Source organism: Cinclus cinclus, chromosome 3 (genome assembly GCF_963662255.1).
Source record: "Cinclus cinclus chromosome 3, bCinCin1.1, whole genome shotgun sequence".
Taxonomy (NCBI): domain Eukaryota; kingdom Metazoa; phylum Chordata; class Aves; order Passeriformes; family Cinclidae; genus Cinclus; species Cinclus cinclus.
The window spans coordinates 48,655,075-48,672,588 of record NC_085048.1 but is presented as its reverse complement, the minus strand read 5'-3'; the positions used below and the strand labels follow the sequence as shown (position 1 = coordinate 48,672,588).

Sequence of the window (17,514 nt, the reverse complement as noted above, 5' to 3'; positions counted from 1 at the left end):
ATTCCTGTCAAGTTCCCCAATGCCCTGAGCTCAGGCCACACAGCCTGTGCCCACTTGTACTCAGATGGCTTCTGAAAGCACTAAAGGTTGAGGAGCTTGACAGAAACTTGGAGCCACCTAAATGCTAAAGGCTGACTGTATTTGGTTTTTTCTTTCCTTAAGTGCTGGGTTGATAGGTTAGTAATAGGGAGGCTTCTGGGGACAGTGCTCCCACTGTAATAGGCAACCTGTGTTTTTGAGAGCAACTGAACTTTCTAAATTCCCTTTAAATAAAGCTCGGAGTCTCTGATTATGCAGCAAAATGCTTGTTTCTGGGTGCCATGAGGTTAATGTTGTTTTCATAGAGGCAGTTATGTGAAGAAGTTGTGAGGTCTACACAGCCTTAAAATATTTCTAGTGTGTTTTGTTGGCAAGGTTATATAATGATTGAGTTCCATGCAGAGTGAAAAGAGGAAAGCTAGCTAAACTCGTGTGTTCTGTCTCACCTCGGATTAACTTGCCTCACCTTTTTTCCAATAGGGATTTGGTTGGGTAGGGAAAGGATTATGAAAGGAAATATGGTAATGTAGTTCAAACTACACTGGTAGTTCAAAAATATTTTAAAACATATTCTCCAGGCTGTAGTGTTCAGACTCTTGAAATCCTGCCTGGGAAGGAAGACACTGCTAAATTACAATCAGCCATAAGCAGAAAATCATGCAGTGCATTCAAGGGGTGTGTAGATACAAAAATTTTAGAACACATAAATAATTTTAAAACTGTGACATTTCAGTAATTCTGTCTAGAAAGTAATAAGGTGATAAAAAATGAAAATTTGCGTCAGTTCAAGCTATAAGTTTGGATAACTCATACTAAATAATTTTATTCTTGGTGACCAGGCATGCACACACTTCCTGATGAAGTCATCAAGACTTCATATTTTCTCATATGATTATATAAATCTTGGACTTTTATAAGGTCTCCTACAAGTTAAGAGCATATTCCTTTACCTAATCTTCCAAAATAAGTTGTAAGATTTTTGTTTGTAGTGCCATCTTAAAGATGGTTGTACACAGTCTTCTGGTGTCACATACTCCTTATTCCACTGACCATACAAACTTGTTCAGTCTCTAGAGGGAGCAGCAAAGCATCAAAATCACCTGTGCTGATACAAAATATTTTAAGACTTGCTATGGAGTCACATAAATACATTCACTTGCTTGCTCCTTATTCATTCATGTTTAATAAATTGTTCTAAGGTACCAACAAATGGCAACTTATATACTGGTTTTAGAATATTGCTGTTCTTTATAGATAAAAAATAGGGAAACAGGAAAAAAAACATGTTCTTGTCATGTCTTCTTTAACACATCTAGCTGAGAAATGTGTAACTTTACCATATTCAACATTGCTAAAATGTGGTATTCCTCTTGTAAACCAAATGATAGGGGTACAGTTGGCTGATGACTAGCTGGAAGAATGTGAGTAGCTCACTGGATTTTGGCATGCTATTAAAATTTGCAGTTGGCATCTTTTCAGCTAATACATATTTCATGTTAGTTTATAGATTATACAATGCATATTTTGTGTACATGTGCTAATGTTTCCAAGATGCTCTTCCTAAACATAACCCTCCAAATTTAAAAAAAGCAACAGATTTTAATGTTTTTCTGTACACTTTGCAGGATTTGCTTTTCCAGTGTTTGCACAGGCAGGTCTTTTCCCTTGAAGTTAACAAGTATTTGCTGTTTAACTCCTCTTAAGATTGGGTTTAGTCACCTGGGTTCAGCATCATTGTTTCCAGAAAATACTGTCATGCTCCATGCTTACAGGTGAAACTCTGAGGAAAAAAAAAAAAAGAAAAAAAAATCATGCTTGCATGCAAATATATCCTAGGATAAAAAAAGAAGGAAAAGTGAGATTTACCAGAGTGTACAAAATTGGTTTTAAGTTTATTGAGAAGGTCTCTGGGTGTTTCTGGTGGGTGCTGACAGCTCCACTCTGGGGTCAGGTTTTGAGGTGCCTGTTGCTCCATGGAGAGTTACTGCACACCTCGTGGGGCTGTGACTTGGGCTGGGGCAGAGACCTGGCAGGTGTTAGCCCTGCAGTCCTGCCTAGTTCAAATGCAGTCATGATTTACACAGTGATACAATTTGTGTTATAATTAAATAATGACACAATGCTGATACTGTTTCTGCTGTACACTGGCCAAGCAGTTGGTGCCTGATACTTATTTTAGAGCAGTATTTTACCCTAGAGGAAGGTACATCTTATGTAAAGCAGTTGATTGAGAAAGTCTTAAGCAAAGCAAAAAACAAGACCTTGCAGGGAAACTGTGCTGACTATCTTATATAATGGCCTTTTCTTTTTTAAGTTTTTTCTGTTTGCCTTGATTTGTAAATCTCTTCAACTTTTGTCCGAAGTCAGCTCTGGTAAAGAGAGGGGCCAAGCAGGAAAAGTCCAAATGAAATGAAGGTGCCATTTTTGTTTGGTTTTGTTTTGCTTTCTGTATGCTTTTCCCTGCTTATACTTCCAACCCTAGCAGCAGAGGCAACAGAAGCCTCCCTAAACCCACACACAGTGAATAGAGTTTTCAAATCATATTTCTACAGTTTCAGTCTGGCTGCAGTGGGAAAAAGCCCACAGCTAGCGTAGATACTGGATAGTTGAATACGATTGTAAATGATATTCAGTGTTAATTGTTAATGTTAATTGTTCATCAATATAAGTCCTAAGATCTCTGTTTTTTAATCTCGGTTCCATTCCTTTTTTTTTTTCCAAATTAAATTTGTGTATTACAGGCAAAATCAGCAAATTAACAATTTACATCAGAAGATAAGGGAGAATGAAATACGAGCTCAACATGCAAGACTGAGCCATCTTGTGAACTGTGAAGATCCATACCTGACTAACTTACAGGTAGGATGAATACTTTTCTTTCAGCAAACCTTTCTATAGCCCAGTAACTGGCACCTAAAAGCATTTTCACAATTTTCTGCAGGCCAGAGTGTAGAGCTTTTGTGATTATTGATGGCTGTGTAATTGCGTAGCTGCGAATTGTGTAGAGAAGACCTTCTAAGTGTTGTCGTTCACCTTATATTTGCAGAAATCTAAGTTTTTTTAAAATCTTGTATATACTTGTTGAAGTCTGATAAAAAATGAGATAGCAGTGAGGGGTTGTGACACTATAAGAGTTTAACAGCATATATGTATGGTAGTCCTACAGGGAGATAGTCGGAGAAAAAAAATGGTTCAATAGGAGAGTATCAGAAAATAACTAACAAGAGATTTTCTGAAGAGGAGGAGCTACTGCCCTTCTGGCTATATGGTTAGACTTTATGGATAGAGTAGATGGAGGAGATATGAGAAGGCAAACAGACTGGTGGAATACCTTTTGACAAGACACTTGAAAAGGACATGGGCTAGTACTCCTAGGGAGGAGCATTTAGTCTGAAAGGGAATGTCTGGTGCTATTTTGAATATACTTGTCGTAGTTTTCATCTACCTTGCACAGGTGTCAAGTAGCATAAGGATGAGGTTGCAAAGGTTCACTGAGAAAGGCAGATCAGTGTGAGGACTGTGACTGTTTATAGCACGCAAATTCCATCTCCAGGCCTTGGCATATCTAAAAGGAAATGCAGCAAGGGATTGTTAAAGGCAGATATGCAGAGAAATAGCTTTTCTGTCCCTCTTTTATTATGTTTATCTTTTTCTTTCACAAACACTGCACTAGGCTCTCAGCTAGGATACTTCAGCATGGCATTATTTGTGTTCTTGGAATAACACAGCTGTACATCAGGTGAGACTGTGGTTTGTGTGACAGCAGAGAAATTCAAGTGGAGCCTCAGTGCAAATTTAGGTATACAGAGACTTTTTGAGACATCTAGGAATGTCTAAGCTTTTGTTGCTTACTGATGTTATTTTACAAAATATTTTAAAATCTGTCTAGGTTAAGAATTTTGAGGGGGGGCGGGTAGGAGAGAAGATTCAAACAAAAAACTCTGGCAAACAAAGAAAACAATATCACAGAAACTGAAATTTTAGTGCATATATCTTAGTGTGTTATGCTTCAAATAAAGCAGCAGGTGCATTCCTCTTTCATAATTTAATGAAACTTGGAAGTTTATAATGTATATGGATTTCTGCTTGCCTTCTATAAGACAAATTTATAAAAACAAATGTAGTTTAATGAAGGTTTTAATCTCTTAATACTTTGCTGAAGGAATGTCACTACTTAAAGAAATTATACATACTGTATTTTTAAAGATAACCAATTAATGTTATTGAAAGGATCTTGAAATTGAAAGCCTAATGGGATGTATCTCCTTTTTCATGCCACATTCAGCCAACTTCCATTTTGTGTTTGTCTGTCTCTGGGCAGTGGAGATGGAAGTTTTGGTAAACAGAACAAAAGATAGGAGACCTGCCTTCTGTCTGTTGGTCTAGTCTCAGGCTTGTTCCTGTACCCAGGAGAGATAGCTCTAAGCTTTGACTAGTACTGATGTTCTGCTTTAGGAGGGTCTTGAGACTGAAGTGTCCCTTACTTCAGTATATTCATAGCAATTTTAAAGTGTTTTTCTTCCCAGGAGATGGTATGATAAGGCAGTGGCAGTGATTTGTTTGGAAACGCTTTTTATCTGCATTTATAGGGATTTATTTTGGGATTGCACATCTTCCATAAATCTGAGGAGGAAAGTAGCCACAAATGTTCAAGAACAAATGTTCTTGTGCATTTCTAATGAGTGTAAAGGTGTCCAGCTTCTTTGTCTTTTTGTTTCAGATTCCTGAAACACATGTTGTTGCCATGTATTTCAACATTTGAAAAATTAAACCCCACCCTTCCTGACAGCTAAAAAAATGCAGGACTGTTTTCTGCTCTGCAGTTCAAGTACACAGTGGTGTGTGTGTTCATTTGCATGATTATTTTATTTCTTTTCATAAGCAACCACAGTATGAGAGCACACCACTGCAACCCCACATTTCAGAAATATCAGCATCCCACCTCCAGGAGCTTGAGCGAAAGATTGCAGCAGCTGAGAACAAGGAATTGCAACTCAGTGAAATTGTGAAACAACTTTCAAACAAATCTAGTGAGGAGAAAAAGAAGATGGAGGAGAAAGTAAGTGTCTTTCCTGTTCCACATTTCTTTTTGTCACTATTGCAGCAGCATATGTTTGCTAGAAAGCAACTCGGTATATGGATGTCTGAGTTATTTTCAAAAGGTTACTAAACCATCCATGATAGAAAAAGGAAATTAATGATTTCAGGTGTTGGTAATGGATAAATCTGGACTTGCAGGGTATACATCCTAGAAAGTGATACTAGGTAAAATGGTAGTCATGGTAGCAGTTTTAATTAGGTATCTGTTAAGCTTTGGGGGGGGGGGAAACCTGCTCATTCTTGTAGCTTGTAGTGTTTAAATAAAGTATTATTTAAAAACATAGATTGTGAAAATTAAATCCTTATTTTTAGCATGGATTGTAAATGTGGTCCTCAAGTTTTGAGATGCACTTGCCAGCCTGTTTATGCCTATTTAGCAGGAGTGATTCCCTTGTAGTTTTCTTAGGATATGCAGAGTGGTCTTGAGTCTGAGACAAAGACAGCTGTGCTCTCGGAACAGTTTTGACAAAGGATTTCTTTGCTGGCTTAAGGAATTCCTGGGAGTAGTTTTGAATGTACTCACAGCCTTTCTTTACTGCAAGCAGGAATGTGCCATTGACCAAAGGGTCCCTAATTAATGTTTTAGGGATACATTGTCACTGTTACCTCATCTTCTGTAATTACTGGGCTTAATTTATATTATATCAGGTTCAAGAGATACAAGCAATGTGGTACAGTGAAGTATCGGGTGGGAAGACAAAGAAGAATGCATAATTCATCTCAAAATTCTGCCTTACCATTTCCTGTGAACCCTCAGTACGCTTTTTACTGAGGCAGGAAGGGCAGGAATTGGATCCTGCTGCTTCCTCCTTTGTAAGCTTTTCCTGTCTGGATTCCTCACTGTGTAGGAGATGGCAGGCAGTGGCAGTGGTGGGGACCTGTGCAGCAGTGCTTGTGTTAGCAGCATGGTCTATAGGTTGGACGCTGGTTCACTGCACAGTCCCGATTTGCCCCTTAACACCCGTCCATTCTATGCACTGAACAAAAAGCTCTCAAGGAGACAGAGGGCAGGGGGAGGCAGTGGAAAATACTGTTTTTTCCTGCCTTTCTTTCCACTTTTTTGATCTAGGTAATAAAGCTAAAGAAGTACCAGAAATACGAACAAATTTAACATAATACAAAAAGTCTTATCCAGGCTTATGGAAAATTAAGGTGCCTGTAGAAAAGGTGTTTAAGAAAGCAACTATTCTGATATGATGTCCTCTGATGTGATTGTCAGACTGCATCAAGTCAGGGTTTTGGCTTCCATTGTTGGTAGATTAAGTTCTTGGTCTTCACGTTTTAAATTGTTTTCCTAGTCCAGACGAGCTAAAATATATTCTGATTATTTGTTGCATATGAACATCGCAGTGGGTGAAACAGTTAACAGTATTTTAAGTGTTGAACCGTTTGTGTTTTCACTTCATAAGGCACATGGATTGCTCTGGGCAGAGGTGAAGCAAATGTGGCTTGAGGACACAGGTGGGCCTATAACTTGAAGCTGTTGGGATTATTAATTTTTATTTCCTGCTCTTAGCCAAGTCTTTCATGCAGCTGATAGTACAATTCTTGGAGAGTTAACAGCCTCTGCTTCCAAAGAAGGCTTATTTTTTACTATTATCATAAAACATGTACTCTTTCTTCCTTATAGCTTAAAACTAGAGACCGATATATTACTAGCCTGAAAAAGAAATGCCAGAAAGAGTCTGAGCAAAACAAAGAAAAACAAAGACGAATTGAAACCTTAGAAAAATACCTGGCTGACCTTCCAACGCTCGATGATATAGAAGGGCAGACTAAACAGGTAAGGTAAAGGGGGTTTGTTTTACATTTTAAAATATAAGTAAGCTCCCTAATATATGTTCTCAAATATTTTGCTGTTTCAAAATCTCTTTTTTTTTTTTTTTGCCCTTACGTTTAGAAAGAGATGTATTTTAGTCTTTTAGAAGGCACTGTAGGTATTAGGATTTCTCACAGTCAGACAGGTGTGAAACTATACAGCAGGTCACTGCTGTGGTCTGACACAAGGCTTTCTGCTGGTGTGACACTGTCTAACTAATGTAATCTTGTGTTAGCTGCAAATTCTAGAAGAGAAGAACAAGCAACTTCAAGAAAATGTGGCTGAGTTGGAAAAGAAGCTTGGAGAGGCCCGGTCGCAGTGCAGAGAGAGAGAATTACAGCTGGCATCTCAGAAGAAAAAAGAAAAAGAGCTGGTCACAACAGTGCAGAGGTATGAACAGCTACTCAGGCTGTGCCTTGCAATGGGTGTGCTTCCCCACCTGATGTCAAGATCCAATGCTATTTAATGCCTTAATCTATTAAAATGCTAATAATTTTTTATGGTAAGGGTTTTAAAAATTGCTTTGTTGCAAGTTGTAATTAAGACCACAGAGAAGAGTGAGCATAGGGTGTTCTTTGCTATCTATCTTTAAGGATATGGGATACTCCAGCAATAGCATAATCTGTTGGCAGATAGAGGAGGGAACAAACTTGTGTGAGAAAGGAACATTGTATAGAAGCAGTCAGTAGGGCTATTTAATAACTGATCTTGTCATGAGCTGTGGAAAAATTGGATATTGGCTGATGGGTATATCAGGGAAGGGTCAAAGATTTCAAGAAATTCCAGCTATTTCTTACCTTTTCATCAAAGGTGCAGATATTTACAAGGAAATTTAGCTCTAGCTAATATGTTGTCATTGAACTCGCCTAAGTATGAGAAAACATATGGGATAGGTATCCAAGAATATCCAGGTAAGACATGGAGAATTTGTTACTATGTTCCATTTTAGATCAGGGGACTTACTTAAGCAATTTTTCTTTTAGTTAAAGGGAAGAGGGAAAAAGGGGAGAATCACTTTTAAATATTTGTGGATGTTCCTGCCGTTTGTTGTCCCTGCATTGGGTGAAGGTGCATGCCACAGGAGTCTGAAAGCTTTCCATGATGAAAGGAGAGCTGACTGGGACACCTTGCCAGCCAAATTGTTGACACATTGTTTCCATCTTACCAATGGAAGGCCTTGGTGCTCTCATAATCTAGAGGAGGATCATTCTGCCTTTTCTGAAAGCCTGCAAATAGTTGGAGTGACCTGTGGTTTCTAAATTAGACAGCAAGATTAACACAGTGTATTTCCTTTCTGAGAGAAGGTGAGCAGACAGAGGCTGTAGCTACACGTATGGGTTGAGTTGAGCAATGGAGGGTCTGAAGGCCATGTCCTTGTGTAGGAGCATTCCTGGCTGAAATGGCCTTGGGCTCCCCATTACAAGTCACAGAGGGTGTGACAGATGGGCCACCAGCACAGGGCACAGCGTCTGATTCTGGACTCTACTTCAAGTTGTATGTGCCCCAGTTAGACAATCTAATTTAAAAGCTCCCAAAGCTGTGAAGACTCACAGATGCCTCTGATCTATGTTTTGCCTCACCCAGTAGCACAGAGCAACTATGAGCACTGCAAAGCTTTGCTTTGCTCCTCCCTGCCCTCTCTTCCTACATGGTACTGCTGGAGCTGTGCCTGTTGGGCCACTCAGCACAGAGTATGGCAGATAAAACCTGCATTCATCTGCATGAATCTGGCCTCATCAATGCTATGGCAACTTGAGTAGTTCAGAGTTTTTGCATCATTCATGCACTGTTGTTGCATGAATTGTATGCTCTTTCATAAGGCTGGATTCTATTAGGTACAGTTTTACAGTTCTGGTTGGCCAGATGCTGCAAGTTTCTAATTTCTTCCTAGAACACACAAACTTCTTGTTTCTATTAGCCCACTTAATCTTTTCTTTCATGCTGAATGGCAGTTTACAACAGAAGGTAGAAAAATGCCTGGAGGATGGTATCCGGCTTCCTATGTTGGACACAAAACAGCTTCAGAGTGAGAATGAATGTCTCAAAGAGAAGAATGAGAAAGCCAGTAAGGTTAGTCTGCAAATAATCTGGTGGTGGCATCTTTAACTTTAAATCCTGCTTTTTTTTTTTAAATTTAGAAATTAATATCTCACTAAAGAATTACATATTTGTTGCTAATTCAGATGACTTTTCAAGACCTGCCTGTCTCTGTTCACAACATTGATTTTGCATGAATTTTGTGTTCTGTGAGAGTTGAGCTGTCTTGTCATTTGTGTTTCTGAAGCTGCTCTTTAGAATCTATGTCTGCACACCTGTAGGCTGGTTTTTAGACAACGATCTGAAGAGATTCAAGCCTTCTAAATTGTTCAATTTTATATTTTAGGTCATAGACAATCAACAAAATCAGATAACTGGACTGTTTCTGGACATGCAGGTAAGGAAGAGTGTATATTCTGTTGTTTACTGAGTATATTTTTAGTTCCTAAGAGTAACATTGCTGAAGTTGAATTTTAATGTTTTATCTTTCTGAATAGCAATCAAAGGGGGAAAAACCTTACTAAGGTTTTTCAAAAGAGAAAATCTTAATCTTACAGATGGACTGTAGTCAACCCATGTTCTCTTGCAGGCTCATAGTGTAGTCACTATGTCTCTGTGGTTTAGCACTTCATTGGTTCATCAAAAAGTGAGAAACTGTTTCTATGTCGCATCCTTATTCTGCTGGTCTAGTGCATCATCCAAAGTACAAAAGCAATGTTGTTTAGGGGCTTCATTGTTCTGCTAGAAGAGACAGGTGCCTTTCTAAATCATTCGACTTCACCCTGTTCAACTGGTTTCTGACACTTAGATACCTTAGCTGTCTTGGTGGATCTTGGGCACCCAGCTTGCAGCCAAAGATTTTTCTAGACAGCAGAGGTTGTCAGCTGTGGCTCTATAAATCTGATTAACAGAGTGTTGAAAGTTACTCAGTGTACACCTGTTTGTTGTGGAGAAAAATAAATGTTATGCAGCTTTTAGAGAGGAAGATATTACTTGCCATAGAAAAAGCATTTTAAAACCCCCAAACGTCTGTTTTCAGCAAATATTGAAGCCAAACTCTAGTTTCCACATTCATCTCCTAGAAAGTCATTTGTCTATTAAATTGTCTCCCACCATTACATTGCTTCCTTTTTCTGCCATGGTAAATAGGAGGCCTGATTCCTGTCAACAACCATGTATTTGATTAGATGCAGTGTATGAAATGTATCTGTAGAGCAGCAGCAGGAGAATTTAAATTGCAACATGAGGTACATATGTTAACTGAAAAGGAAATTGACTTACTTAGCTTCTCAAGGTTTGAAGAAAATTTATTTTATCAAACTGAGATGTTTGCATGGAGCAGACTGATATGTGCAAAACTTGATACAGGCAAACATTGTTTCAGGTGTTATATAATTAAAAAGAAGTTCAGCTTGAACTTCATAACCTTTTTTAAGTTCTCTGTCCCTTCTTGTAGTTAAGATTATTTAAATATATACACCATATATATGTTGTGCTTATCAGAGACATGCACAACTCACTAAGTGTATTGTCATCAGCCTAAATCATTCCATGTTTCCTGAACTTTCTGGTCTTTTTCTCACCATCACCTTTATCTTGAGACCAGTGATCTTCAGTGTTCTGTGTGCTTAGCCTGACGTGACTATAGGGAGCTAGACTGGGAAATGCTGAATAGTTGTAACTGTCTGTGAACAGGATACTGTTCTGTTCTCCAGGATTTCTCTTACTTTTCTTCCTGAGGTATTTTATGTAAGGACAGAAAATAAGATTTGAAAATGGTGTCAGCCCTCAAATTACTAGTAGACTATAGCAGCTTCTTTGTATCCTTTATCTCCTTGGCCTTCATACTTGTGACCTGCGAAGCACTGAAAATTAGTTCATTAGAAATTGAAATCCCTTATCAGCACAGAGATGCAATTTATCTTCTGCTAAGATTATATAATTTTATTCCCTGTCTTCTGCCACATTGTATACTTATGCTTGAAAATGTATTTCAGTTCATTGTTTTTACCTTGCAAGCTGAAAACAAATTCTGTTTCGAACAGCAGCTGTATAAAGCAGTGTTAGTTTCTATTTGCTCATAATCATGGTGAAATTATTTTGATCTTTCTTGTAAGGTTTTACTTCGTTGATTTGTTGTTTGGAATGAGAGGGATTAAAATTTTGGTTGGTCTTGGCAAGATGCTGTGCTGCATATATTGTGCATCTTTAGAAAGAGAAAGATTGTAGATGGCAGTGGTGTTTTAAAAAATAAGTTAATATTTGTATGATTAATTTAAATATCACAAAACTTACAGTTTTGGTACAAAAAGAGAGTAGAAGCAAGTCAGATTGTACAGTGCCTATGTTACCCAAAGTACATCTGTACATCTGTCAACAATCTTGTCAGTCACAATAAACCCCAACTGTGCCAGGCTGGGAATATTGCCACCAAATTATAACTTCAGGAAGCATATGGAAGAATTTAGGGGTGAAGTATGGAGAATTCATAGTACCATGAGAAACATGGAAATCTTAGCACTATATGTCAGCCAAGCAGTTAAGCGCATGTGCTTTTTCTGTGTTTTAAGATGAGGGTAACAGAGAATGATAGCTCTTAGCTGCATTTTTTAAAAATAAACACTGATTTCTACTTCTAGTAGTTCCCATTACATGGAGCAATTCTTGAGCTGAACATGTGCATTGCTTGGAATATTCTAAAAGGGGTTTTTTTGCTTAGTTTGCAGTGTCATGTAAAATTTAGTGGCAGATGTCATTCTGAAAATACACTGGGGAAGGTTATGCTGTCTTCCCTTCCACCTCAGCCCTTCCAGAAGGCTGCACAGTCAAACCTTTTTTGTCTGTTTTTGACATGAACCATGTAAGTGGTAGTCCTAATGCATCTATCATGGTTGGGGCACTGGGTGTCCCTGAACTTGATCTTCATCAAAGTGGAAGATAATTCCAAATATCTTCCAACTGTTAAAATTGGAAGATATTTGGAAGCTGGGAGGGTGTTTTTGGCACTGCATTGCCCTCTTCATTTCATGTTTCTAAAGTATGGCATCTGTATGCCACAAATGGAGGTAGAAGAACCTTCAGTCCAACCTAGTAATGGCTATTTTTCTCAGTAGATAATGTTTCTAAAGAACTAAAGCCAATGATTCAACGTCACTTCAGGTTCTGCTCATCTGTAAGCACGCAAAGGAAATGCCTGAAGCTGTTATTTCCTGCCCTCTCCTGGCCCAGGGTGTTTCCTTTGCCTCCTTCCTCCCACTGGAGTGTGTAACTGTGCTTTCTCAAAGAGCTTATCTTTAGGATACACGTTACTTCAGCACTTCCTTTTGAGGGGCATGCTGTGGGTAAAAAGAGCAGCAGATCAAGTATATGAAAATGGTTTTAAAAACAAGTAATCATATCTGGGTTCTGCCTGCTCGTTCTTACTGCTGACATGAAAATAAAGTGTTGGGGGGTTTTTAATCCACATTAAGTCTGTAAATGTTAGCAACATCCTTTTCCAGTTTTGAAAAGAGTATGACAGAGTACTGACTCCCCACTGCTTGTGTGGTGTCAAGCTGAATGTGCAGGGAAATTTTATCAATGCTGCAACACCTTCTGTGACCAGCCAGGCCTTTAAAAACTTCATTTAGTGTTGGGCCTGCCTTGCATCTCATTACTTCCTGCCTTCTCATCAGTCTGCTAAATCTTATGGGTGGCAAGTCACATCTGAAGAGATCTCTCTGTTTGAAAGCACCAGGAGTTTATATAGTCTCAATCCATTGTTAGTATTCAGATAAGACAGCTTGAATATTCCTCTTTCTGAACTTTGCCAGATGACCTGGAAAGACATACCTACAGATTTAAAAGCCAAGTAGTGGAATAAATATGAGTACTTTCAAGAGTAAAGGCACCTGTGCTTATGCTGAATTCACCCTGAAAATTCCATTTTGGCAGTATCTCCTGTTTTCTCAGTTTGAGCTTTGTGGTTGAAAACTGGGGAATTGACAGCAGGTGATTACATAATGCAGCGGGTTTTTTATTTATTGTTGTTTAAGATCAATAACCTGTATTTTCATTCATTTCAGTCTATGCAAGAGAAACTTTCACAAGAAAAGCTGATAATTCAGAAGATGACAAATGAGCTTGAGGAAAAAGAAAGACATATAGAGCAGTTGAATAAGACTCTTTCTGAAGTAAGTAAAATAGCACCAGTAACCCAACCCTTTGACCACACCAGAGCCAGGAAGAACCTTATGGAATGATTATAACATCCCTTGCTAGGGCTATATGAACTTAATTACATACTTAAATGTCCTGGCTCCCACGCAGGTATGTAATGCATACCAACCCTACCTCAAGAAGTGAGAACTTAGAGGCTGAAGATGGCTAAGTAATGATAATGTGAAATAGCCATGTAAAAGCTGTCTGTATGTTATTCTTTGGAGTGGTACAGAAATATTGATTATATGTTTGGAAATTAATTGTTTTGAATTGCACTTTTTGTGGCTTGAAATTTTCTGCTACGGTGAATGCTGCAGACTAACTTTCCCCCTTTTTCCATTTGCTTTTCACAAAGAACCAAAGACTGGTGGAAGAGAATGCCTGCCTGAAGGAGCAGATGCGGCTGGTGGAGCAGTCCAGGCAGCCAGTATCTGAGAAGATGCCTGTAGCAGACCAGTTGTTCAAGGAAATGTCCCACTGCTTATTTGACTTGAAAGCACTGTGCAGTATTCTCACCCAGAGAGCTCAGGGCAAGGAGCCTAACCTTTCCTTACTGCTGGGAATCAGATGTAAGTGCTGTTGACTTTCCAATGTTTAATAAATGTTTTGACACAAAGGAATAACAGTTTAGCTAATGTGGTGCTTGAACTTGCCAGCTGGACAAGTTTATGTCTCCTTGCTATGCAGATGGAGCAGTGGTGCATGAACTCATGGAGCTCTCTAGAGAAGCTGGGCTCTTAATGCCTCTGGGCCACTAAGTGCATGTGACTACACAGGTCCTTGCCAAGTCAGGAGAGCAGGTAGCTGGCTCTTCTGTGGACCCAGTCATGGATATGATCACTCCTCTAGAAAAGAAAGGTGTGTAGCCAAGTGTCTGTCTCTCCTGAGACACACTGTAGTCACTATGAGGGTTAACAGATGCTAAACACATCTTGTGCTTTTGTTTTAAAGCCCTTGGGGTCAAGTGATAGGAATATCCATCTACTCTTTCAATGTGTATAGGTCTGGTTTGGGCGTGAGGGTGTCCAGGTGTTTTGGATAAGCCTTGTGCCTGGTAACTTCATCTCCTGTGCTGTTCATCTAGTCTTCAGCATTTACTAAGCTGTTAAATTTAACCAGGAAATGAGAAGCATACCCTAAAATCAGTCAGACAAAGTTTATGTTAGGTCTTTCCTTATAAGAAGCTGATTTTGTTGACCTGAAGGTATCATGTTCTGATGTTTTCTGAATGTTAATTAGAATTCATCAAGTAGACAGGTTGCTGAACTGAACCATCAGCAAGGTAGAAAGGTAAAGTAAGAGCTGCTACACACCTGCTAGCTCTCTTTTCTGAGTGGCTATAGAAAACCCCCAAAGTCTCTAGAAAATGGCTGCTCCATTTTTTTCCACTGCTGTTCTGATTCATCAGAATTCAGGAAGTCTAGATGTTGGTGCAAACAGAAAGGCATGTCTTTCAGAGAAGCACCAATGGGCTCTGAATTGAGTTTAGGTTCACATGGTGCCACATTTTGTAGACTTTTCATCACACTGAAGCGTGATTTGTCTTGATGCAATTAAAGCGACCCATCTCTTATTTCCAAGGAGATGAGTTGTTGCAGTATTCACAGGGTACAGTTGCTGAAGCTTTAACCTTGGGTGTTGTTTTTCACAGCACTGAGCTGTTCATCTGAAGAGAGTGAAAATTACCACAGCACAGAGACCCTTTCAAAGAAGCTCTTGGACGTTTGTCAGCTGCGGAAGGATATTGATGAGTTAAGGACTATGATGTCGGACCGTTACGCTCAGGACATGGGGGACAACTGCATCACTCAGTGACAACACTCCATCCTGTAGCAAATTACTTAGTGGGTCCTGCTGTGTCACAGGTCTTTGCATTTCCATTAAGGAGCCATATGGGACGGCTGCAAATAGCACTGGACACGCATCTCTGAGGGCTGCCTGTAATTGATCTCGGGAGTCTGGTGTGCGGGGGACAGTCGTCGTGTGAACAGTGGTACAAACTGCAAGAAATTTTTTCTCCAAACTACTGAATGTAGGAACAAGCTGTGAAGAATGATTCAGTTGGACGCTCTGTTTCCTTCATTTGGGCTCATTTTTATTACTTTGCCTATTTTTTGGAACCAGAGCTTCAGAACAGCCATGCTGCTACAACTCTCAGTCCTTTCCTTCATCAAGGGTTTGTGTGGCATTGTCTGAGTTCAGATCTTAGGGGAGAGGGTCAAAGAACCTATGCATGTGTATGTCTGGCTGTACATGGTGAAGCCAGAGGCTTCTGCCACTGCACTTCACTCTAAGAATTGCAACTAGAACAATCTTGGAGCAGTCAAAAAGTAATTGCTCTCCAAGCTGTCAAAAATTAGGATATAAGAAAGATGTTTTTAGTAATGGATGTCTACCTTGTTTGTCCAGTAGCAGAAAAACCCCAGGTTTAACTCCTTTATGCAAACAAGTCCATAAAATATAGCTGTATCAGATTGTGTAAAGCACTCTCACGTTGCTGTAAGATGTTTCAATAGTACAAAGTCTGTGACAACCAGAGAAGCTGTAAGACATAAAACTGCAGCATACTCCATGGCTATAAGAAAAAGCCCCCCAAAGAATCAACAACTGTATTTTACTTATTCTTTCCCTTTTGTCCTTTCCATTTCAAAATGTTGCTGTATTTTGTTCCTGAAGGCCTCTGGTAAGGTGGTGCACCACCTCAGCCATTTTTACTACAGCTACAAAAAGGGTGTTTGACCCTTGGCAAAATTAAGGCTTGAAACAGAATGTTTCCAGTTAGCAGTATAAAGTACTTGGTTATCTGAGGACTGAAAAACTTTCCACATTTTTTGTGAAATCTTGATTTCTCCATTTTATGTAGCTGTAGGAAGCAGTTACATAAAATAGTAAGCTCATGTTCCATAGCTGATTCAATGAGTGTCTCTTGGCAGTGCTGTTTATCTCCTGTGGGACAGATGACATTTCCAGGAACATCACTGCAAGTTAGCTGCACAGTTATACATGATGGAAAATAGTATTTAACTGAAGGAAACAAAAACTTGCAAAGAGCAAAACCACTTTTAAATCAGACTATAAAGAAAAATATGTGCATCACTTACTTGTATGGTATTGCAAGAAGGCTTCAGATGCCTGAAGGTGCAAGTCACTCAACTGATCTGGAGTGGGGATAACAGCAGAAATCTCTTGGAAAGCTTAGCAATTTGAACCAAGTTAATTCTAAGGTAACATTTTTATGGCAAAAGTGAATATCTTCACTTTTCTGATTTGGTGATGTTTTGCTGTCTGTTAATTGTTTAACAGTTAATGTTGTTTCTATAATTTAGTGGTTTAATTGTTTTTAGCTGTATGAATTTATTTATTTGACAGTTTTCTCTATCCTGAAACTAGACTTGGACTAATTTGTGAAAAAATAGTACTGTTGCTATTTATATTACTGCTACGTCGTGTTATCAGATAGATTAATCTGACTGGTTTGGCTCCTGTGAGCACTAAAACAGTGTCTAGATATAATCTCAAGTGAAGTTAACTAGTGTCTACTTCAAGTAAAAAAAAGAGGCTGTTTTATTTTAAATTTCTGTGCTCTTTCTGTAGGCACACTTCAGTCTCTCCATCAGGGAATAATTTGCTCCAGTCTTCCTTGCCCTTCTCAGTGGTGTGATGCAGGTGGAGCTGGAAGTATAACTGTGCTCTTCTCATTGATATGACAAGTTCTGCTATGAGTGGGGGAAAGATGTTCTGAACTAATCTGCATTCTTAGACTGCAAATGGATCCATGGTTGTTATCTAAAGGAATGATTTATTCTGGTAGCTCATTAACCATATTAATTCCACATTAATACACACTTGCTACATCAAAGGTATACTTTATACTAGTGCAAAACTGAAAACAAGGATCTTTGTACCAATGGGCTTGCACAGTTTGCTGTGCCTCTGACAGTGCTGGCTTTTGTGACTAAAGCTTCAGCTCTTTCCTCTGGTGTGGTTGGTTGGGTTCGCCCCTGCAGTGGTCTTTAGTTTAGGGCATCTGTCTCCTTTCAGAATTCAACTACAGCATTTCAGATAATAAATTAGAAATATTAGGGAGAGAGGAAACACACGACTTGCACATTGTTGCTTCCTTAGATGGCAATGTTGTACTTATAAAAAAATCACCAAAACCTACATTTATGTACATTTGATAGAAATAACAAGGAGTTTAATGGAGCAAATAGAGGGAAGCAGGAGATATTTTTAGTCCCTTTGAACTATTAAGCTTGTCACTTGGCTGGTATTTCTCCACCGTCCCTCCTGTTAAATGGTGATACTGTACTGCAAAG

At 39.0% G+C, this 17,514-nt stretch overlaps 1 protein-coding gene across 1 annotated transcript in view; it reads left to right on the top strand.

Moving 5' to 3' along the window:
• CEP85L (centrosomal protein 85 like) overlaps positions 1-15,010 on the top strand; it is a 102,318-nt gene extending 87,308 nt beyond the window's left edge. Inside the window, exons 5-13 of the mRNA XM_062488757.1 lie at positions 2,781-2,898; positions 4,922-5,098; positions 6,770-6,922; positions 7,194-7,348; positions 8,911-9,028; positions 9,342-9,392; positions 13,060-13,167; positions 13,551-13,764; positions 14,847-15,010. Coding sequence (XP_062344741.1) covers positions 2,781-2,898; positions 4,922-5,098; positions 6,770-6,922; positions 7,194-7,348; positions 8,911-9,028; positions 9,342-9,392; positions 13,060-13,167; positions 13,551-13,764; positions 14,847-15,010 — 1,258 coding nt within the window. The remainder of the gene's footprint in view (positions 1-2,780; positions 2,899-4,921; positions 5,099-6,769; positions 6,923-7,193; positions 7,349-8,910; positions 9,029-9,341; positions 9,393-13,059; positions 13,168-13,550; positions 13,765-14,846) is intronic.
• The last annotated feature ends 2,504 nt before the right edge of the window (positions 15,011-17,514 follow it).